General features: G+C 37.3%; 2 protein-coding genes across 4 annotated transcripts in view; one reads left to right on the top strand and one right to left on the bottom strand.

Moving 5' to 3' along the window:
* Positions 1 to 23,541, top strand: part of LOC121739447 (histone-lysine N-methyltransferase E(z)) — a 30,038-nt gene that overhangs the window by 3,981 nt on the left and 2,516 nt on the right. The window contains exons 4-17 of one of the 3 annotated variants that reach the window (XM_042131932.1): positions 1,286 to 1,422; positions 1,667 to 1,815; positions 2,789 to 2,952; positions 4,435 to 4,449; positions 6,293 to 6,393; positions 6,894 to 7,056; positions 10,613 to 10,717; positions 12,808 to 12,938; positions 13,546 to 13,694; positions 14,364 to 14,470; positions 15,020 to 15,182; positions 16,747 to 16,937; positions 17,409 to 17,574; positions 18,617 to 18,692. In XM_042131932.1, coding sequence (XP_041987866.1) covers positions 1,286 to 1,422; positions 1,667 to 1,815; positions 2,789 to 2,952; positions 4,435 to 4,449; positions 6,293 to 6,393; positions 6,894 to 7,056; positions 10,613 to 10,717; positions 12,808 to 12,938; positions 13,546 to 13,694; positions 14,364 to 14,470; positions 15,020 to 15,182; positions 16,747 to 16,937; positions 17,409 to 17,574; positions 18,617 to 18,677 — 1,802 coding nt within the window. In that variant the 3' untranslated portion in view covers positions 18,678 to 18,692. Of the gene's footprint in view, positions 1 to 1,285; positions 1,423 to 1,666; positions 1,816 to 2,788; positions 2,953 to 4,434; positions 4,450 to 6,292; positions 6,394 to 6,893; positions 7,057 to 10,612; positions 10,718 to 12,807; positions 12,939 to 13,545; positions 13,695 to 14,363; positions 14,471 to 15,019; positions 15,183 to 16,746; positions 16,938 to 17,408; positions 17,575 to 18,616; positions 18,784 to 23,541 lie in introns of those variants that run through there. The other 2 variants (XM_042131931.1, XM_042131933.1) reach the window with 2 other exon arrangements.
* LOC121739452 (FAD-linked sulfhydryl oxidase ALR) lies at positions 19,185 to 20,394 on the bottom strand. The gene is made up of 3 exons (XM_042131940.1): positions 20,055 to 20,394; positions 19,786 to 19,979; positions 19,185 to 19,626 (listed from the first exon to the last, which is right to left on the bottom strand). Exons 1-3 carry the CDS (start codon positions 20,166 to 20,168, stop codon positions 19,464 to 19,466), a joined length of 471 nt encoding a protein of 156 aa, XP_041987874.1. The 5' UTR covers positions 20,169 to 20,394; the 3' UTR covers positions 19,185 to 19,463.

Raw genomic sequence — 23,541 nt, 5'->3', positions numbered from 1 at the left:
TCATACCTACTTAAAGGAGTGAGCACACTCGAGACGGGCTGTGCCGGGGCTCAGCGTGCCGGGGCTCATCGCAAAAATCCGCCTCCATACAATTTGAAATCCGCTGCGCCCCGACACCGTGTGCGATACGCGCATCCGCTTCCATACAAATTGTATGGAGGCGGATTTTTGCGATGAGCCCCGACACGCTGAGCCCCGGCACGGCCGTCGGCCCGTTTCAGTGTGCTCACTCCTTTAATCGACATTTTTTAGTGAAAATTTACTGTGTTATAAGAAATATGTGTTTTTCCTGTCGATTTTTACGGATAAAAAAAATTATAATCGTTACCTATAGCTTGAATAAAAAAATAAACGCAACAGACATCTGTCAATTATTCGGTCAAAGTTAAAGCTAAATTTAGCCTTAACTATAACCATAACTTTAACCTTAACTTTAACCACGCCTCTGGTGCAACCCACCCTAAGATCATTCATTAAAAGTGAGTTGCACCAACTTACTTTAACTGTAACTTTAACTACCTATAAAAATGTCAAATGAACTGTCAAATTCAAATCCCTTGTTAAAGTCAGTAATAGACCTAATATAAGACGATAACCTTAACTTTAACTAAAAACTATAACAACGCCTCTGGTGCAACTCACCCCAAATTCGTTTAACCTTATATAATTACATCTACTGATTGTCAAACAATCCAGCACATTAATGTCACGAAATCTCACCACGGGGAGAGGGGGGGGGGGGGGGGGGGGTCAGAAAATTTGTAAAAAATTGTTTTAGAGCAATATTTGGCACTTATATAGAGTAGACCACGTGAAAGGAGTATTTATAGCTATTTTTATTCGAAAATGTACGGTTTCTGTGAAATTCCTAATTTACGCGGACGAAGCCGCGCGGGACATCTATTTAGTACTCTATAATTCTGTCTACTCTGGTAGTGCCCTTGCGCGCTTCGCTTGGCTCATCTTGGCGGGGGCACTCCCGTGCTGATGTGACTAGATTGTGTACATTACATTAATGTTCAGCTATTTTTACTATCAAATTGTCATCTACTACTACTACTAGACACACAAGAGGCCAAGCCATGTTTGACCTCATGGAACTGACAGGCAGCGCCCATGTACTTTTGAAGTTTTGACCCCTCGTACTTAAAAAGTACTTAGCATGAAGATGTCAAAATTAGCTCATTTTTTATCACTCTTTTTCTATACTTCTCTTTACAAAGGCATTTTTTATATATTGGGTACCAATTTACAAATCCATCAAACTTATAAGCTAAAATTTTAGGCGACAAGGAGGGTGGCTTCATAGATGACCAGCTATTTGTGGAGCTGGTGCATGCACTCATGACATACCAGACCAAGGACGAGGTCGCTGATGAGAGGAAAGACAGAGACGCACCACATTCCAAAGAAGAAAAGGAGGTAAGAGTAACAAGTCCACTTATGTTTTACCAAGAAATAAAGTTAGGTACGGAGTGGTTAATTAATGTTAGTCAATTTTAATGTTTAGCTGATGTCTTAATTTTCTTCATAACGCAAATAGTCAAAGGTATATAAAATAAGTTATATTTTACAAGTAGCTATTTTTTACTCTTTTAGCATTATTGTAACACTTAACTTTTTCTAGATGTAAACAGCAGTAGCCATATGAATTATTTCATTACAGAAGGAAACTCCTAAAGAGGCAAAAGACAAAGAGGACACTAAAGAGACGGAGAAGAAAGTGAGCGACAAGCAGTTCCCGATCTTCACGATATTCCAGGCAATCAGCTCACAGTTCCCGGATAAGGGCACAGCGCAGGAGCTAAGAGAGAAGTATGTGCTGTCAGAGAAGTTGACTCATAGGCAGATTGCGGATCTACAATATGAAATATCATTTTGTCGGCTTATGTCAATTCAATGTTAGCTGTGAGCGCACACAGCTTTATAAGTTCAATAGGAGGTGTAACAAAACTCAAAAAAGGAACTCAAAAAAATCTGTCTTCATACCCATACAAAATGCCGATCCGGGCATCCGTATGGGTATGAAGACGGCATTTTTTTTCGAGTTCCCGGCATTGTTCTCATAGAAAAGTTGTTCACTTTGACGGGATCATTTGATGGTTTCAAGGATAACGGTGTTTACACTAACACACTGTAGATAAACACTTATAATAAAAACTGTACATAAACACTTATAATAAAAACTCCCACACCGATTTGTGACGGTGGCCGGTTTAATTAAAAACAGGCCAGTTACGCAGGAGTAATTTTATAGTGCCTAAATGTGTGCGCAGTACACAAGAGCACTCTCTATAGTCTATTCCATTACTCTCATAACCCAGTGGGACGCAAGACCGACACGACTGGCGAGAGATCAGGCGACAGGACCGACTTTTAACATGCCCATCCGACGCATGGATGATCTTACTTGCCAGACAATCAGTTGATCAGCCTGCATTGTCCTAACAAAACTTCGAAATAACATATTTCCAACGCGGGAATCGAACCCACGACCTCCAAGTCAACTGCCGCGCTCTAGACCACTGGACCACGGAGGCGTTTTTACACTTACTTAGATACAGATGCAATGTAGCGACCGTAATCATTTACATAAGATTATCTTGACCTATGTATGTAAGTTAATACAGTCATGATTAAACATCGTCAAAAAACTTTATTTTATCAATTAGGGGTCAATGAGCAAATGGGGTGATTCAAAGCAACTACCGTCGCCCATCAGAACATTTGCAGGTGTGTTGCCGGCCTACTATGAGAGAATATGCTCTCTACTTTCGTCGCATTACAGATACGTGGAGCTGACATCGGTGCGTGACCCGGACGCTCTGCCTCCGGAGTGCACACCCAACATCGACGGCCCACTAGCGGAGTCCGTCGGCCGGGAGCAGACCATGCACTCCTTCCACACGCTGTTCTGCCGACGCTGCTTCAAATACGACTGCTTTTTGCACCGTGAGTACTTTTGATAGTCTATATTATGTAAAGAAGTTTAGACAGAAAAAAAGTTTCAAAAATAATAATCGGCCAAGTGCGAGTTGGACTCGCGCACGACGGGTTCCGTACCGTTATAGAGCGAAAATAAGAATTCTGTTTTTTGTATGGGAGCCCCCTTTAATTATTTATTTTATTTTAATTTTATTATTTAATATTAAATTACACAATATAATTGAGGATTTTGTGAAAATTTCAAGTGTCTATAATATTATGTTGCCATAATGGATTACGACTTACGAGCCAAAAAGACCAAAAAAATTACGTTTGCTGTATGGGAGCCCCCCTTAAATATTGAGTTTATTTTGTTTTTAGTATTTGTTGTTATAGCGGCACCAGAAATACATAATCTGTGAAAATTTCAGTTTAGCTATAGCGGTTCTTGAGTTACAGTCTGGAGACAACCAGACAGACGGACAGACATCGAAGTCTCAGTAATAGGGTCCCGTTTTTACCCTTTGGGTACGTAACCCTAAAAACGAGTGTGCTTTAGACCACACAACTGAAGTAAAACTTCTTGAGCTCCATCTATATGTATGATATTAATTATATTAAATATTGCATGAGAAAAAAAGGAAATGTGCGCTCGCACCTCTCCGTTCGCCTCGTTCCGCGTTCGATCACACTTTCGTAACGCTCTCGTCACGCATTTACCAGCTTACTCCCCAAGTATGTGTTATGCTAAGTACTCACATACGGTTTTGCTCGATAGTTTTACTGCAAATCGAGCAATAACCACCGTGGGGACCGCAAAACTGACAGCTCGAAGGCTCGCTTCGAGCTGGCTCGATGGCTCGCTTCGAGCCGGCTCGATGGAATTTAATATGTCAAATATGTCATTTCCTTCCATTTGGAGTAAAACTTTTTTACTTGAAAAAATAACTGAAATAAAGCGCAAGAGCGGCATCTCAGTGCTTAGGGTCATTTAAGAGTAGTTACTGAATTATCAGTACCTATTTGTGAATATTAATTTTGTATCACAAATAGGAGTTTAGATGTGACAATCAACAACCATATTAAATTAGGATGTCTTCTGAAAAATCTCTCTCTCGTAATTTAAATAATAATAATATCTATGGACGTTTCACACCACTTAGTATCTAAGTGGTGTGAAACGTCCATAGATACTTATAGAAATTACACGTACTTTATTAAGTAATATGATAATATGTTGCAACATAAAACCCCTTGTTATTAAAAATAGCTACACACATGATATCATGTTTTGTCCGTGTCTGATTGGTTACAAGTCACTTGACAGACAGAGACAAAACTATAATATGTATAACACATAAAATATAATAACTGTTATCTTATAATAAGTATATGCTTATAAAAGTTTAATATCAGTAGTTTATTTATATTTTAAGTAAGATGTAAGATTAATTGTGTAATAATACTTTTTGGCCTTACACTATTGATGTTGTTCTGTTTGGCTGATAGGATGTCAAGCCACAGGTAAGGTAATACACTGTAAAATCATCATTTTACTTATTTTAGCTATTTACCTAAAAGAAAACTCGATGGGCAGTGTTAATCAAAATATTTACTTGATATTTACACTAATTCATGCTACTGTCTTTTTCATTTTATTCAGATAAGAAACATAGATGAATGTGTGCATAGAGTAAATATTTTTGTTAATATTTAATAAGGTGTAGGGTGTATAATTTTATCATTACAGCAAATATTATTGTAATTTGTATTACTTTGCGATGTATACGTCTTAATTTTATTTATTTGATTTATTTGAATCCAACTCACTACATTATTATATTTATTTACTTGCAATTATCTCATTGTTCCACATATGTCTGTTATTTCGTTGACACCTTGCTCTGTACCCAAGGCTTTTTCGCTATCGCTTCGTTATAGAATCGCCGATCAAAATGTATGAAATTGACATTTAAAGCGTTTGATGAAATAAAGTCGACATTCGACTTAAGTTATGTCAATTTCTTGTCATGTTGATCGGCGAATCATAGGGGGATATTAGATTATCATATATATTGGATCCGAGATCATTGGGTCAATGATATTGGATAATGTAATATAGACATATGATTCATTTCTTCCTTGATCATAGATTTTTGACATTTGCTGAGAGATTGGATCCAATACGGTCATAGAAATAGGTGTTGCCAGTTATTTAATATAAAAAAAAAAATTAATTTCTTGTTCGTTAATATATTTCAAATAATGTAATGTAATTATTTTTCTAATTATATACTTCGATAATCTTTCTGAAATAACAAAAAACAAGCCATATTAAAAATGACGATGTCTTTTGACAAATCGAATTCTCTGAGATCTAGTAACCCTGACGTCAATACCTGTCAGCGTTAGCGCTCTCCATTGGCTATTGAAACCACATATGACGTAAAATAGGATCAATGAAATATGATAATGTAATAAGCAGATATGATCAAATGATCATATATATTGGATCCTTTAAATGATCATAGAAATGATCCAATATAAATGATAATGTAATACCCCCCATAAAGAAGCGATAAAACGTCTTGGGTAAAAGGCCAGAGTGCTTAGTCAAGTTGAATTCGCTAGCTTCGATAACTTTTTTTTTATTAATTCAACTTGACTAAGCACTCAGGGCCCGTACCACGAAACGGTTTTGAGACTCAAACAATCGTACGAGAATGTTGCGTCCTTCTCTAACAAACGTGAAATGACGTTGTTAGAGCAGGACGTGGAATTCTCGTCCGATTGGTTGAGTCTCAAAACGGTTTCGTAGTAGGCCTACTGGTTACTGAGATTTTATGACTTACTCCTTAGTTTAATGCTAAGTGGTGCTAATTTTTAAAACATTTAAAAAGTGGCAACCCAATTTTCATCAAATATTTTTACTCTAGGTAGGTAAGTATTAAGGTAATTCGACAGCAAGAAATCTTTTCAATGATAATACGAAGTCTTTTAATATTAATCACCCTGCTAGGATTGTATTTATACCTTTTTTGACATTAACTTGCAATTTTTGTCTTCATGATTAGTTTCCATCCATTCTAAATTCTTGAAGAAAAAATTTAAAACATTGTAAAATAACTCCAAATGGTAGATACTGCAAGCCTGTTTAATGTTTATACTTATTCTCTATATGTTAACCCTGTTGCATCTCAGCACAGTATATTGACAATATTTTAAGATATATCTGGTATGTCTCTAAACTTATATATACTTCACATAATTTTTTTTTTTTAATTATGTGAAATACATAATGTTTGTAAGTTAACCCCTATAGCTGGTACATATTATACCCATGTAATATAGCGTTTGTCAACTGTAGGTCTGCAGGCGTGTCACCCGCGGCCCAACCTGTCCAAGCGCAAGGGGCCTGATCTCAAGCCGTTCACGGAGCCTTGCGGACCCAACTGCTATATGTTGCTGGTGAGATATTATGCTATATTTGTGCACATTTTGTCTATTCATATAGGTCGAGCACTTTTTAACATTTGAGGTTGTGTATAGTATCTACTAATCCATTTTATTTTATTACTAATATAAATGCGAAAGTGTGTCTGTCTATCTGTTACCTCTTCACGCCCAAACCGCTCAACTGATTTGGCTGAAACTTAATATGGAGAAACTTTGAGTCCCGGGAAAGGACATACTTTTTATTTCGGGAAAATGTACGGTTCCCACGCGATATAAATTATTTTGCGCAATGGAGTTGAGGACGTCATCTAGTGTAATAATTGGTTTGTTTCGGCTTTCTAACTACACACTAACAGTTTCTATTTAGGAAAGACTCTGAAAACTTTTACTTTGTGTTACAGCCATGTTAATAATAACAAAACGTAGTCGGGTAATGAGAGATTCGCATTTATACCGTTGGCTCGTTTGCCCCCTAATTTTATTTAAAAAAAAGTCAATGTTGTACGTTACAGGACGGTATGCGCGAGAAGCTGGCTCGCGAGCAGGCGGACGGCGGCACGGGGGGTGCGGGGAGCGCGGGGGCGGCGGGCGGCGCGGGGGACAAGGGCAAGGCGGTAGACTCGCCCAACGACGCCTCCTCCGAGGACAGCAACGACAGCAATAGGTTCCAGAAAGGTACATCTTTTTTTATAAAATAAGGGAACAAACAAGCAAACGGGTCACCTGATGGAAAGCAACAACCCTCGCCCATGGACACTCGCAACTTACTTCTTGAAGGTTTGCGTATTGGTCCGGATATACTGCTGGTGACAGTTCATTCCAGTGTTTTAATAACGAAGATCGAAAATTGATGTCATTTATTTGTTGTTATTAAATGATATCTATATTATTTTACTGCGTATAACAATAATCTATACTAATATTATAATTGGGAAGAGTTTGTTTGTTTCTTTGAACGCGCTAATCTCCGGAACTACTGATCCGATTTGAAAAATTCTTTCAGTGTTAGATAGCCCATTTATCGAGGAAGGCTATAGGCTATATTTTATCACGCTAATACTAATAGGAGCGAAGAAATAGAGGAAAGTGTAGAAAAAACGGGGGGAAATTATTTGAAAGGGCTTATTTGAACGCGCTAATCTCAGGAACTACTGGTCCGATTTGAAAAATTATTTCAATGTTAAATAGTTCATTTATCAAGAGAGGCTAAAGGCTATATTTACGCGATAAAACGAATGGGAGCGAAGAAATAGAGGAAAATGTGGAAAAATGGGGGAAATTATGCATCTTGTTTAAAAGATCGGTATATGAGGGTATCGTTCCTTCAATATGGAAATTAGCCTTTACTACGCCAGTTTTCAAAAGCGGTAACAAAAATGAAATAAAAAATTACCGACCTATTTCGAAACAGTGTTTGTTTGCAAAGGTATTTGAACGAATTATTTATGAACAGGTTCAATACTCACTCTCTAATTACTTCATTCAAGAACAACATGGCTTTCTTAAACACCGTTCAACTAATACTAACCTTATCACTTTTACTGAGTTTGTAAGCTCATCTATGGACTCAGGAGGTCAAGTGGATGCGGTTTTTACTGATTTTAGTAAGGCCTTTGACTTAATAGACCATGCTATACTATTACAGAAACTTTATTCGGCCGGTATCCATGGTAGCTTGTTTCGCTGGTTCGCCTCCTACATAAAAAATCGATCACAGGCAGTAGTTCTTGATGGCTATGCATCTAAATTGAGTTTCGTGCCATCTGGGGTGCCACAAGGATCTTTATTAGGTCCTCTCTTATTTAATATTTTTTTAAACGATGTTGGTTCCTGTTTTAAATACTGCAGTTTTCTTTCATGAAGATTTTTAAGAAGATTATTAATTTTGCTGATTGTCAACTATTACAACGGGACCTAGAGGCTTTTAGTAAATACTGCCTCATGAACAGTATGATTTTGAATATTTCGAAGTGTCAAGTCATATCGTTTACTCGAAAGAAGGTCATAGTTAAGTTTGATTACAATCTTAGAGGTACTAATTAAATCGAGTAAGCCAAATAAGGGACCTAGGTGTCATACATGATTGCAAACTAAGTTTAAATAAGTAACCACATATAGACACTATTACTAAAAAAGCCTACAAAGCCCTTGGTTTTATCATAAGAGCATGTTCTCAATTTAGCTCCATAAAAGTATTAAAGATACTTTATTGTTCATACGTGCGTAGTATCCTCGACTATTGTTCTCAGGTTTGGAACCCCCAGTACAAGGTTCACATTAATAGACTGGAATCAATACAACGTAAATTTATCAAGTATCTGAAGTATAAATGTAACGATGACCGTAGTGCCAATTATATAGATATTTGTAAAAAACATCATATTTTACCCCTAGAAGAGAGACGTAAATTTGCTGACGTAATCTTTCTCGTAAAAATTGCTCAATTTCTTATTGATTCTCCAACTCTGTTGTCAAAAATTAACATACGCGTGCCTTATAAAATAACACACATGCGACATAGACCGACTCTCTCCATGGCTTCCCACTCTACTAACTACAGGCAAAATTCTTTCTTTATAAGGTCTATGTTTACCTTCAACCACTATAGCACTCATTCGGCGGATGGCTCCGCACTCGATCTTTTTACTTCTTCGCCGAATGTTTTTAGAAATACACTTTCTAGAGACTGGTTCTCAAAATAATTTGTTATTAATTGTTAATCAGTTTAATTGAGTTTTGTTAATTAATGTCTTTTTGAGTTTTGTTACATGTCTTTATTTCCTCTTGTAACTATTTATATGCGAAAACGATGTAATTGTGTATCTTCTTGCTATGTATTTACTCATATTGTTACTTAATTACTGTTTTGTTTTCCAGTAAAATAAAAATAAAATAAAAATTATTTGAAAGGGCTTATCTCACGAAATACTGGAGCATTTTTTCTGTTATTTGGCACAGATGAGCAGTAGACCACGTGAAAGATCATAGGCTATTTTTTGTGGACTAATTTGTCTGTGGAATATCTAATTTACGCGGGCGAAGCTGCGCGGAACGTTATATTTCACTTGGTCACGACGTCACGCGTAAACGGCTGGACCCATTTTGCTGAAATTTGGTATCTTTGAGTATACTGGTATACTTTGAGTCCCGAAAAAGAACATAGGATACATTTTGTCCCGGAAAAATGTACGGTTACTGCACAATATACTTTTATGATTTGTGCGTAAACTTTCAATCTATTTTAATGGAATTTGGTATAGAGATACTTTAAGTCTCGGGAAGGGACAAGGAATACTAATTTTGTCCCGGAAAATGTACGGTTCCCGCTCAATAAACTTTTATGATTATCGCCTAAAGTCTATTTTGATGAAATTTGGTATGGCAATACTTTCAGTCTCGGGAAAGGACAAGGGATATTTTTTATCCCGGAAAATATTAATCTATTTTGATGAAATTTGGTATGGCAATACTTTCAGTCTCGGGAAAGGACAAGGGATATTTTTTATCCCGGAAAATATTAATCTATTTTGATGAAATTTGGTATGGCAATACTTTCAGTCTCGGGAAAGGACAAGGGATATTTTTTATCCCGGAAAATATTAATCTATTTTGATGAAATTTGGCATGGAGATTGGAGATACTAATTTGAATCTGGGACAAGGAATGTTTTTTGTCCCGGAAAAATGTGCGGTTCCCACACAATATACTTTCTGATTTGCGCGTAAACGACTCAATCGATGTACGGGAACAACTATAAACTAAAGTCCACGCGGACGAAGTCGCGGGCAACAGCTAGTGTTCATGATAGTACTAAATTTCATAACTATCAAATATAAAGATTTTGTCTCATTTTACATTTTTAAAAGCGAAATCTTCTATCTTTTTAATAAAAGATGGCCCGTGCGTGTCTTACGCCGGTTCGTCTCGCCGGGTTAGTTCCTGAACCAGTGGTAGGCACCAGTAGAAACGACGTTCAGAAAACATTTGTAAAAAATTCAAACAACTGGTTGGATCACGTACTTATGTATAAGAATATACATAATAAATATAAAATACATACATGTTTAGCCCGGACTGAAACGAAGCTATGTTTGTGTCGCATTTTGCATAATCTGAAATTAAACTAGCAGATATCACTGAAATATGTTCACGAAAAATTTCAAATTTAAATATCGATTTATAAATAATACTACCCTGTTAAAACATAATCGACGCATATTCGTCTGTCCAGGCAGCAGCAGCAACGGCGGCGGCGCGTGGAGCAGCGCGGCCGGCGCCAAGCCCGACACCACCGCCGAGCCCGACACCACCGCCGAGCCCGCCTACAACGCGCTCGGTAAATATCATTATTGAAATTCACTTACACCCAATTTCACCAACGACTGTTAGTCAAAAGTTACAAGACAGATTTAGCTTGTCCCTCGGGCATCCCTGAGATCATATCAAAGGGTTTTCGTGGTTGGTTGCCACTGTTGATCCTAGCGACACAGGAGTTGCAGTGGTGGGAATGTGTGGTGGGCCTTTTGCCCGTTTAAAAAATAAATGACTGTTAGTGTTAACAGCTTGTTAAAATGACATGCCTTCTCTTTCATTCATATGAAAGACGAACGAGGTAATGTGATACTAATTATTCAGTCATTAATAACTTTAACAGTCGTTGGTGAAATTAGGATACTACAAAATATTGTAGTATCCTAAGGAGGATACTACAATATTTTGTAAAGGTGTGGCATGTTAACCGATAGCAATGCTGTCAAGGTGATTCAAGCACGCGCCGAACGCGCGGCATTTTAGAATTCGTTGCATCACGTGATATTATGAAACCTCGCACATTCGTCCGCACCGTACGCTTCGCATTTCAGTGCGTTCGACGCGTACGGTGCTGACAAATGTGCGATCAGCTTTAATCAATTTAAAAAGTAAAGACATTACAACTTTTAAAATTGTCTATTAAAAGTTCAAACGTTAAAATTGTGACCGTTATCAATGAAGTTCGTGTTCAACGAAGTTGCATAATAAGAATTTAAGACAGGAATGTTTCCGTTACTGAACATATTATAGTTTGTGCGTTTTATGATGATATGCGTGACACATTATAATTGACAATAGTAGGGAAGTTACCTAACAAAAATTAATCGATAGTTTAAAAATATCGAATCACTTCGTAAAGGAATTGCAATCGAAATTATCGATTTAGTACTGACATTTCAGTGGTGCCAGCGATTTAAGACGGCCGCCCTTTTTCATCGATTTGATTTCGATTCAACAGAGTCAATCTCTATTGACATAAGTTCCGTTTCATGCATATGACCTATTTCAAATGTTTTCGTAACAATAATTTTATACTCCTATTTCACAATTAATATTTATAATTTTTATTAATAAGTTAGCATTTAGCATCTTTTCATTTTTATTCATTTACAATTATAGGAAACATTTGTTTTTGTAGATGGAATATAATTTATTACATTTTGATTTTTTTTTGTTTTCTTGTAAAAAAAACCCGTAGCAAGGAACATGAAAACTGTCACCCATATCATCTTAGAACGCACAAACTATAAATGTTTAGTTGTATGTACTATCAGAGAAGTTGATTCCTATGCAGATGGGGGTCCTACAGTTTGACAAGGCTCTATATGAACGTGGCGAGAAAAGGAACGCTTCTATCATACAAAAAAGTCATTTTTGACATATGTTTGACAGTTCTTCTTTACCAGCAGCGCCCATTGACATCATTGACACATCTATATATTAATACGCAAACGAAAAACTTTGTATCCCTTTTGACGAAAAATGCGGGGCAACGTAGGTGAATGAAATTTTGCACAGTTATAGTTTATATGGTTTAGGAGTGCATCGGGCTAATATTATTTTGAAATTATGCTTTTATCACACATTTTTTTAAAAAATATAACATTACGCACACTCAAGAAGATGACAGATTTTTGAATGACAAACCTATACATACGAATAATTCTCTTTCATTTATGGTTGAAGTCTGTTGACAAATTGAAAATGGATTATAGTTTTTTTATTGAATCTTAGATACTATTAGACAATGCTTACAGGGCCAGTCTGAGATCAGCTGAGTCCCAAAGTCCGAGAGTAGAAAAATTTTTTATTAGAACTAGAGATCGCCCAATGGTCGAATTTCGACCATTGGGCGATCTCTAGTTCATATAAAGCCTTGTCGAACTGTACTACTTTGGTCACGTTACGTCAAACCCAGCCGACAGATCACAATTAACATTAAATTGACACGATTCGACCAAATGACGTTGGTCTGTCAACTGCCTAGGAATCAATTTCCTCGATGGTACATACAGAACCAAAGAGGTAACAGACACAAGACACTTCCCTATATGCGGATGTTGTTTTTCCGTGATGTTGTGCTTTTATTGTGTGAATGTCTGACTTTCTCACCAGGTCTAACGCTGTCTGACCTGGAGTCGGAGTGGACGGGCTCCGACCAGTCGCTGTTCCGCGCGCTGCACAAGCTGTTCCCCGCCAACTACTGCGCGCTCGCACAGCTCATGCTGTCCAAGACTTGCCAACAGGTATACCTCGGGATTGAGTTCTATGTCATGTGAATTTTAGTTATATTGCCATCGTCTTTTAAATACCGTTAAATTGTAACGTGACTAAGCACAGTGAGTAAATTTTGTTTTTTGTTGGACAGTCAGTCAACTCGTATTTATCAAGCTCCGTCTTTTGTAAACTTATTTCGTAAAAATAACTCACAGAGAATCAACACTGCTGTTAGTATTTGTACTTGATTGTAAGCTAAAGCCGCGTTTTCACTAGGGGACATTTGTCTCGCGACCTAGTCGCGCGACACGAAATGTACGTGTCCCGCGACATGTCGCCCGACGTCGCAGCAACATTTACGGGTTGCGGGACTTGTCGCTGGCGACATAATATTGTTCACCACTGACTAGTGTGAACAAGTCATATTATGTCGAGTGACAAAGTCGCACGGGACAAACTTCGTAAATATCGGATGACTTGTCTCCGCGACATGTCCCCTAGTGAAATGCGGCTTAATAGTCAGTAGTTACAGTGTAATTCCTCTGGTGTTATATTTTTGCTTATCATTTATTTTATGTGTCTGCTTGCCTATAGTTTATTAAAAAAATGCAAATCTCTACGTAAATTCCATTTCAGGTGTATACATACTGGATCAAGACCGGCCAAGAGCAGTGCCGCGTGGAGGCCGAGTTGACTCCGCCGCGCAAGAAGAAGAAGAAGCACCGCCTCTGGTCCGTCCACTGCCGCAAGATACAGCTCAAGAAGGACTGCGCCTCGCATCATGTGTACGTCATCTTTTAGCTCTCTTGATGAATTGACTAATTTAAAGCCTGGAAGTAAAATTGCACAGTCAACTAGACGTCCTAGGTCGCAAATTTATGACTGACTATAATGAAATGTGAGAATAAAATAAATTGTATGGAAAACCACTAAAGATATTATACTTAATTGTATAGTTGGGTCTGTTGAGTTTCATGGCTGAGACGCCTAGGCAGTTATTTTAGAAGAAACTATGTTTTAACTTATAATATAAGTTATAAGACATACTACTTATCTGTGCAGTATAGTTAAAACTAAATTTAAACAAAAAACTGAAACCTTCTGACTTCTCGGAGCTTGACTGCGAAGTACCATCGAGGAAGTTGATTCCTATGCAATTGACAGACCAACGTTATTTGGTCGAATGTTAATTGTTAATTGTGATCTGTCAGCTGGGTTTGACGTAACGCAACCAAACTACTTAGGTCCCCGATTTGCATAGGAATCAGCTTCTCTGATAGTACATGAACAGTCTGTGTGGTATAATATTATCTACTTTGTTTTAGTGTGAACGTAAATAACAAGATCCTTAACCATGTCCTGTAAAAGTTAAAACACTGTACGAACTAATTCGTAGTGATATTTAATAGACTAAAACAGTATACACAACTAATGAAATGATTGAACTATTTCAGCTACAACTACACGCCGTGCGACCACCCCAACCAGCCGTGCGACAGCATGTGTCCGTGCCTCCAGTCACAGAACTTCTGCGAAAAGTTCTGTCAGTGCAGCAGCGACTGTAAGTTTATTCGAGGATTTTATACTAGATATTAAACTTTTGGCATCGAAATTCACTTATCGGGTGGAACCGTACAAAATTTACTTTGACAAAATTTCAAGCAAATTGGCATACCTATCATTCTCCATTCACAGGGACAAAAACTATTGTGTATCCTATATCTAGCACAAAATTCAAAATTACCCTTAAGAAATTTCTTTCAAATCAGTCCCACAGATTCAGTGTTCTGTGTTACCTCGTAATTGCAATAGTTTTTAATCATTATATCTTTAAACGAGCAATTCTTGTATATATATATAATTGGAATCTCGGAATCGGCTCCAACGATTTTCTTGAACATTAGCTAGTAATTGTAATTTATAAACATTTACGTCACAAATCATGAACTTTATTAAACGAGTTTTTGAAAATAATATCACTTACAAACAACAGACACAAAGGTTTAACTAGTAGCACATGCAGACACTCAGTAGTTTATGTGCTACTCGAGGTTGACGTGCAAAACACAATTAATGTCAAAACATTAAACCACATTTATAACAATTCCAGGCCAAAACCGCTTCCCCGGCTGCCGCTGCAAGGCTCAGTGCAACACCAAGCAGTGTCCGTGCTACCTCGGCGTGCGCGAGTGCGACCCCGACCTGTGCACCGCGTGCGGCGCCGACGCGCCCGCGCCACACCCCGTGTACTGCCGCAACGTGTCCGTGCAGCGGTGAGCGTCACAGAACACATAATACACTATACTATACCAGGCCAGCACCGCTTCCCCGGCTGCCGCTGCAAGAATGACGGAGGAATGCAACAGGTTACAAGGCTTGTGTCGCGCAGACTGTCTACATGTTATACTATTACGCGATACTGAAATCGTTTCACAGTAATCCGCCATTCAACTTACTTAGCCAACTTGAGAAATATCAAGGGACACCCGGATGGAACGAAGTTATTAAAAATACACACACACACAAAACAAAAGAGAGAGACAGAGAGAGAAACACGCGCTACCGCACGGCTTACCACTATATAATTTTTGCTCTAGTTGTAATATGCCGACACTACTTAGTCTGGCCATAAATACTGTCACTAGTAAAAATAAACAAAATATTACATTTGAATTTGGATTCTGCAATTTTTATATGTTTGCTTATTGTGTTTTCTCATTTTGGCACCAATGTATTTTACAATATTTTGCGATATTGAAATGGAGTGGGGTGATCAAAAGAACCAAATCGCTGTGATTGCATCACGCAAAGTAGGTATGGAGTCCAATGTCCTTTTTAAGACTCTCCATACACTTGGTATTAGTAAAATGTTTGTGTACCGGGCCATTAATAAGTACAGCTCTCTGCTTGTGGCAGAAAAAGTTTTGGCCGTCCACGCAGTGTTCGTACGAAAAAGGTGGTTAAAGCAGTAAGGGAAAGAATTCGAAAAAAATCGGTTCGAAAGTGAAAGATTTCATCTCACGAGATAAAGATAGCACCTAGAACCATGTCATGTATTTTAAATGATGACTAAAGACTTTCAGCCTACAAGAGATGTACTGGTTATTTCCTAACTGATAATTTAAAAAAGAAAGGGTGGTAAAATTTAAACAACTACTGAAGCGGTAATCAAAGGGAGGTCACAAAAAATGTTTGTTTACGGATGAAATTTTTTTTACAATTGAGCAACATTTTAACAAATAAAATGGTTTTATTTATGCTTGAAGTTCTAAGGTTCAACATCAAGTTCAATAATCAAGAATGGTATTTCCAACAAGGCTCGGCGCCGGGTCATAAAGCTCGGTCGGTTTGGTCTTGGTTGGAAACGAACGTTTCGCTTCATCAGAGCTGATGACTGGTCGTCGTCTAGTCCCGATCTTAATCCACCGGATTATGATTTTTGGTATTTTTTAGAGAGTATGGCTTGTTGTAAATGCCGTATAATTTGGAGTCACTAAAACAATCCATATGATTGGCAGTGAAGAATTTTCCCATGGAAAGAGTCCGTGTTTCTAATGATAACTGGCCACAATGTTTAAAGGAGTTATTGTAGCCAATGAAGGCCAATTTGAATAAGCTTTTAATATTTTAAATTGTTTTATATTTATGTATTAAACTAATACACTGTAAAAGTAATACAATTTATTTGCAATAGAAAAAAAAATGTTTTTCTTTGTGTCAGTATTTATGGTAAGACTAGGTATGTCATGGTCATGTCGTTATAACTTTTTCCGTCTGGTCCCCTTTCGCAACGCGCGAAAAGAAACTTCGCTCCAATATTATTATCGTCTCTTACAGTGGTCTCCACAAGCACCTGCTACTGGCTCCCAGCGACGTGGCCGGCTGGGGCATCTTCCTGAAGGAGGCGGCGCACAAGAACGAGTTCATATCGGAGTACTGCGGCGAGATCATATCCCAGGACGAGGCCGACCGCCGCGGCAAGGTCTACGACAAGTACATGTGCTCCTTCCTGTTTAATCTCAACAATGGTGAGTTATATATTATCATGGACTATGTCATAGACCATAGTTTATTTTAAAAAACTTTAATTTCGATAGAAAACTAAATTTCAACAATAAATAAAAAAGTTATTTCTAGATGCGCCCAAAGTCTAATTTCAGATAACTTAGAGAGCAAAATTTGTCTCCGATGCCAATTTTTCTTAATGAGATTTTAATAAAAACATAGCCAAGCTATTGTATAACATGTTTATCGTGTGTGCTCATAATCTTATTCATATAACGAAAGTTTATCCTTTCATTAAATTGTGTCTGTTTTCTCGACATGATTAGATCGTCGGTTATTGCTGTCTATCTGCTGGTTTTCCTAAACAGATAATTGAATGGAAAATACCTATTTGGTCAGATCGTGTCAATTATGTTAATTGTGTCTCTCATCTGCCTATGAATAACTTCTCTGATAGTATGTTTGCTGTCTAGTTACATGTCTCCAATTTTCAGATTTCGTCGTTGATGCGACGCGCAAGGGCAACAAGATCCGTTTCGCGAACCACTCTATCAATCCCAACTGCTACGCCAAGGTGATGATGGTGAACGGTGACCACCGCATCGGCATCTTCGCCAAGCGCGCCATACAGCCTGGGGAGGAGCTGTTCTTTGACTACAGGTATGATGAAAGATGCAGACAACCGCTGGTAGGGTTGCGGTGGGTCGGTGGTGCTCGGACTGTGCCTAGGCGGGAAGTGGGGCACCATGGGGTTTTGGTGGGCAGTTCCTCGGAGGGTCCTACATACCCCCGCCGATGTCTCCAATCCGCCGGGGATGCAGAAGGCATTTTCCCATGTAAAATAAAGGTATGATGAAAGGTAAGCTTATTGTGAGTGGAGTCTTTTTAATGCTCTAAATTCTCCCCAGCATTTTTTGGGGGTCTTGAGTACCATATGTCATGCGACAGCAATGCAACAGGCGTTTGACAGCAGATATCAAGCAATGTCTACTTATGTCTGTCAAAATTTTATTCATACAAAATTATTGTCAGCATTGACAGCAGATATTATTATTATAATCGGCGCGGCGAACCTTGATCCTTATGACACTGACAGTTAATAACATTGTAATGTCGTCACCATTAAATTAGGATCATATTGGATGCATCTAAAAATGCCATTTATAAATTTTACGTAGCTTTATGACATTACAATAATATTCCATTAGAACTTTTAACAATTCTTAACAATTACAAGAAATTATCTCAATCTGAATTTAAGTTTACGTCCTGCAAAACTTACGTCATCACACAACGTAAGTTTTGCAGGACGTAAACGTAATTTCAGGTCAAAATAATTATCAATGAGTTTCTAAAACGTTACGTTAGTAACATAGAATATCATTGATTATTATACTTTTTTTCCCTGGTTGCATTGCTATTTGCTGTACCAACTACCAAGTAACAAGGAATGCTGGCGAGAAAATTGAAAAACGGATCCTGTGCATATACAAAAATTGTTATCATATTTCGAAAGAGGGAAAAATACTTGGAAGTAATATTAAAATCAATGTGTATTTTGAGGCTACTGGACTGTTGTGTAATAGTGTGATAAGGGTTGAAAACCCTTGTGACTTGCCGGCTGCCGCTCACAATGTTAACTTGTATTTTCTGTTATTGGGTGTTTAGGGTAAACGTTACATAACAGTTTTCTTTATTACAGATATGGACCAACAGAACAGTTGAAGTTTGTGGGAATTGAAAGAGAAATGGAGTTCTTATGAGAACAACCTTAGTTTGTTGACTAGTGGATGCTGCATAATTACTAGAATCATTCTCAATTAGTAATATACTATGTATTATGATGATATAATAAAACGAAATAAAATATGTTTTGTTTCAATAAAATACTTAAATAAGTATTAAATAAATTAAGGTATTTAACTGCCCACAAATTGTTATATTTGTTTAGAGCAGCTTTTCCCAAAGTGGGCGATAACGCCCCCTTGCGCGGAAGGTCTGAAGGGTGGCAGTGTGGGACCCAGAAAAAATTGGGGGCGTTGTGTAGAGGCTTGGGGGGTGATATATTTCATCAGGATGCATTTTAAATTGAAACAATGGGGGTTCCCAAACTTAAAAGTCTAATATTTTAGCACATTAGACTTTTAAGTTTGGGAACCTCTGGTTTAAAGTTTAGACAATGCAATGGAATAAAAAGAACAAAACAATATTTAAACAACTTTATTGTAAATAAATAATCACAACAGATGCAGAAATAATTCTAAATAATTTTCAATATTATGCTACTGGTCATTTTTATTTACAGGGTTTAGTGTCATTTTAAATTATGTAGGTAACGGCGTTTTCATCTATCAAAATGTTGCAAGATATGAAATAAAATGTTTATCTACAAATCTGTTACGCACAATAATATGTTCTATTGTTCTAACAAATTGAAGCTGTAATGACTTGCACAATTATTTGACCTGAAGGTCTTGAGGTGTAGGCGTATATTGACACAATATCTAAATCTACTAGGAATGGTGTATAGGACCCTTATTTCTGTACAGTCAATCGCAAGACCCATCCGCCCAGCCATCTCTCCATCTTTCATGCACCTTACTGCAGTCAAATAGAGGTTTCCCAAGTTTCTTGTTAACGGTATTGTGCCTGTCACACAACCATTTCGCCAACTCGTCTCTTGTACAAGCTTTTGGAGGGTTTTCTTTTATGCTGAAAGCAAAATATACGACTTAGGTTAATTCTTAATTTGTCTTTGATTTGTGTCTCAATTCTAAAAATAATGTTTTATGTAGGGCAAGAAAAAAGAGATTATAAATTTCATAAAAGATATTATGTATTACTATTGTAAAATAGTCATAAATTACTTACTCTTCCTGAAAATCCAAAGCACAGGGCTCACAGGGATAGAACTTGGCAAAGATGTTGAAGAATTGAACAACATCCTCAGTTTGACAATTGTTAGGCTTCTCTGGAAAGTATGATGCCATAGTATGTAACAGACCCCATGTTGATCTTCCAAGCTCGTCCTTGTCTAGGGGACAATCTTTGTGTCCTTCTACGACCTAAAAAATTTAATTAGAGGTAGCTAGGCAAGGGATAACAAGATTTATTGCAAAAAAATAATAAGTTAATCTTACTGGTTTAGGTGGTATTATGGGCTTTTTCGATTTGCTGCCTTGTAATTTTGACCACGTTTTGAAATCAGAACAGGCCCTGCAGGGCTTATCTTCTTCTCCGGGATGCTGAGGCATCTTTATTTATAAATTAGAATAACAAGAAGAATGAAATAGTTCACATTGTTGTGAACTCTTACTACTTATTGATAAGTACGGTAATTCAGTTACCAATTTCCGATCACAGGTGTTATTTTAGTTTTTTAAGATTAATTGTAATTTAAACTTTAGAAAATCTAATTTACAAATCCTAATTATCCCGAACTTCTTGAATTTTCTAAAAAATAGGTTAGCAAAACTTGTCAATAGTCATGCAATAGTCAAATGTCAGTAAGGTAAGACGTAAGTGTCAGTGTCAACAGACTCAACAGTACTTCAATCATCAATGTCAAACATTTTTTTTATTCTTTAATTTTTGACAGGCAAAAACTTAAAGTATAAACAGCCATATCGGTGCATTTTTTTTTATTAGGGGCTAAGGAGCAAATGGTCAATTGGTCACTTGATGAAAAGCAACTACCGTTGCCCATTGATACTCGCAACATCAGAAGAGTTGCAGGTGCGTTTGTTAAGATATTTGTAAAAAACAATCACTCCCATAAAAATTCCGAGGTAAATAAAAAACTGAACGTACTATTTAAAGGGCCTGGCCACATCTCCACGTCACGACATCGTTAACGTGGAACGGTGCGGTACCGTGGTGCGTTGACGTGACGCGTAAATTCACGTCAACGTAACGTAGAAATGCACGTCTTTTTTCTTCTCTTCTCCGTTTTTAACAATTGCAAAAGCACAAATACACGTATTGTGCGGTCCACATGTACATCAGTAGTGACTAGTGAAGAATGTAGAAGTTGTACAAGGCATGGCATGTTGCTATATCATGACTTGCATTTTACGTTCTGTTAATGTAAATTTGCACGTCACGTCAACGCACCGTGCCACGTTACCGTATCGTTCCACCGTGGAACGAGTCATCAACGTGGAACTTCCACGTTGACGACTCGTGACGTGAAGATGTAGACAGGTCCTAATATGTCGCGGCATGTATTATAGAGCTCCCAAAGTGATAATGCGCATAGAAGTTTTCGAAATTTTTCGGCAACGGTCGTATTTCCAGAGCGGCGGTAGACGCTATTGCATTTTTATAATAATAAATATTATAATATCTATGGACGCTTCACACCACGACAGTCTGGCCCCGTGCTAAGAACCTGAAGGACTTGTGTTACAGTCTACAGGTATCAGACAACGGAAATATATTTAATAATTTTATACTATACTGTATACATAGATTGTTATTATATGATACACATATTTAATAGTTAATACACATCCATGGACCATGACTCAGGAAATTTGAAAACTTTTTGTTCCGTCGGCGGGATTCGCTTGAGCTACCAACAGCCCACCAACTGAGCCACAGAGGTCGTCAATCGTCGTCAAATGTTCTAATTGCATTGCGTTTAATATACATGTATTAGTCAAAGTTTGTCGTGATATTCCTGTAGCTTTTGTAACACGGTCATTATTCACGGTCATTCATGCGCATTGTTAAAGTCTGTCAAAAAAGTCATGAAATTAAAAAGTGGCAACATCGTAGTGTCATCCCATTCAAATCAATCTAAGAAAAAAGGGATGACATTACGATGTTGCCACTTTTTAATTTCATGACTTTTTTGATAGACTGTAATTTTGGAGTACTGTAAATAAGTACTTCTTCACGAATCACAACTGCAAACGCCCTACGCGGCTGTCTCGGTTTTCGAAAGAATCTTTGTCTATCTACACTAAGTACCTGGATGGTACCTATAGCAAACACTCATGATGAGCCTAGCGAAGCGCGCAAGGGCACTCACTACCTTTTCTAGAAACGATTTTGACTAATGTGTAGAGTTTTTAGATTCTTCTCGTGCGGCTGACACATTATAATATTATTATCAAACATTTTGCCGCGCTTTAGTGTAAAATTAAGGTTTTAGATTAAGGGCTGAGTATGTAAGGTTAGAAACTTGGCTCTACATGAGATCTCACTACTTTTTGACATGACGAACTATAAAATTATTATCTTCTCATCTTAGCAACATTTTTACATGAAAATGTTTTTGGTGGGATATATTATTAAAAGCTAAAAGATATTACTTATAAAGAGGAAATATTTTATTTTTTGTTTGTTATAGTTAAGTGAATAGTTAAGTGAATAGGCTCCGAAACTACGGGACCGATTTGAAAAATTCTTTTACCATTGGAATCCTACATTATTTCTGCTGAACATTTATTTTGGCAAAACATAGAGTTCCGTAAGATATTTGGGTTTTTCGGACGCATGTGTAGAATATCAACCAGAAAAGTTACTTATTTTGCGTACGCTGCTTAAACAACAAAAGATAGAACCATAAACTAAGTAATTGTAGACCTTATAAATATCTACAAAAAAGTTTACGACACACTATACCCCATAAACTTAATATATAGCATTATAGGTTTATGCCATAGACATAATATATACGACAGTATATATTATGTCTATGGTTTATGCTATACCATAGACTTATAATGGTTTATGTGCTATACCCATATAAGTCGAGTGAGGCCAAGAAGTTTACACCCTAAGTGAGGCCAATGATGTTCTACTTAAACAGATATGTTACGTCACAGTACATATTAAGTCTATGGTTACGTCCATACTATTTTCCGGCTTAAATCTCTTCCGAACAATTTTCAAATTCAAAATTGCAAATATTGATAAATTTGACAGATAAGTGAAACAAAAGATACGAAAAACAATGTACATAAAAGAGACAGTTCTATTTTTAAACGTCGAATCGCATCGCTGTCTCTTTCTTCGCCTGAGCTATGACGAAAATTCGATTTTTTCCAGATTGTTCAAAAAAATAATTGAAAATGTAAATAATCGAGGTATTTATTGCAATCAAGACATGTGGTAATAAATTCCATGTGTTTTGTTTACTTTCGAGTCAAAATTGGTACATTTTCGAAAAACGCACGACATCATTTTCAATTTATTTTGGTAAGACAAGACGCGGCACGTTCGTGACTGCGCTCTGCGCTCGATGCAGACTAAATAACAGACGGCCCAATTGGGCCGTATTTGCATCTTCACAACGCTCGCGGTAGTAACATATCTGCTTTGAGTTTTTCATCATTGAGTGAGGCACAATAACCATTTATATATTTAAAAATCTTGATTTTTTTTGTATTACATTTAAACGCGTTTATCTTACTCATGCTATTAATCCTTATCAAAAGAAATTATTTCATCACTAAGTACAGTTTATTGAGATATTTGGTCTGTGAATGATTAAAATTATACGTTTGGTTTTCAAATTATGGCGAAATTAAAATATTACGATAGTGGGCGTCACCAAGGCGGGGCCGGGGTACGCGTGCGGGACGAAGACAATCTGTGCAGTGTCAAGTGTGCAGCCTG

This window comes from Aricia agestis, chromosome Z (assembly GCF_905147365.1).
Source record: "Aricia agestis chromosome Z, ilAriAges1.1, whole genome shotgun sequence".
Lineage (NCBI taxonomy): Eukaryota > Metazoa > Arthropoda > Insecta > Lepidoptera > Lycaenidae > Aricia > Aricia agestis.
Note: the sequence above shows the minus strand (reverse complement) of the source record. Positions and strands in the feature narration are given on the sequence as shown.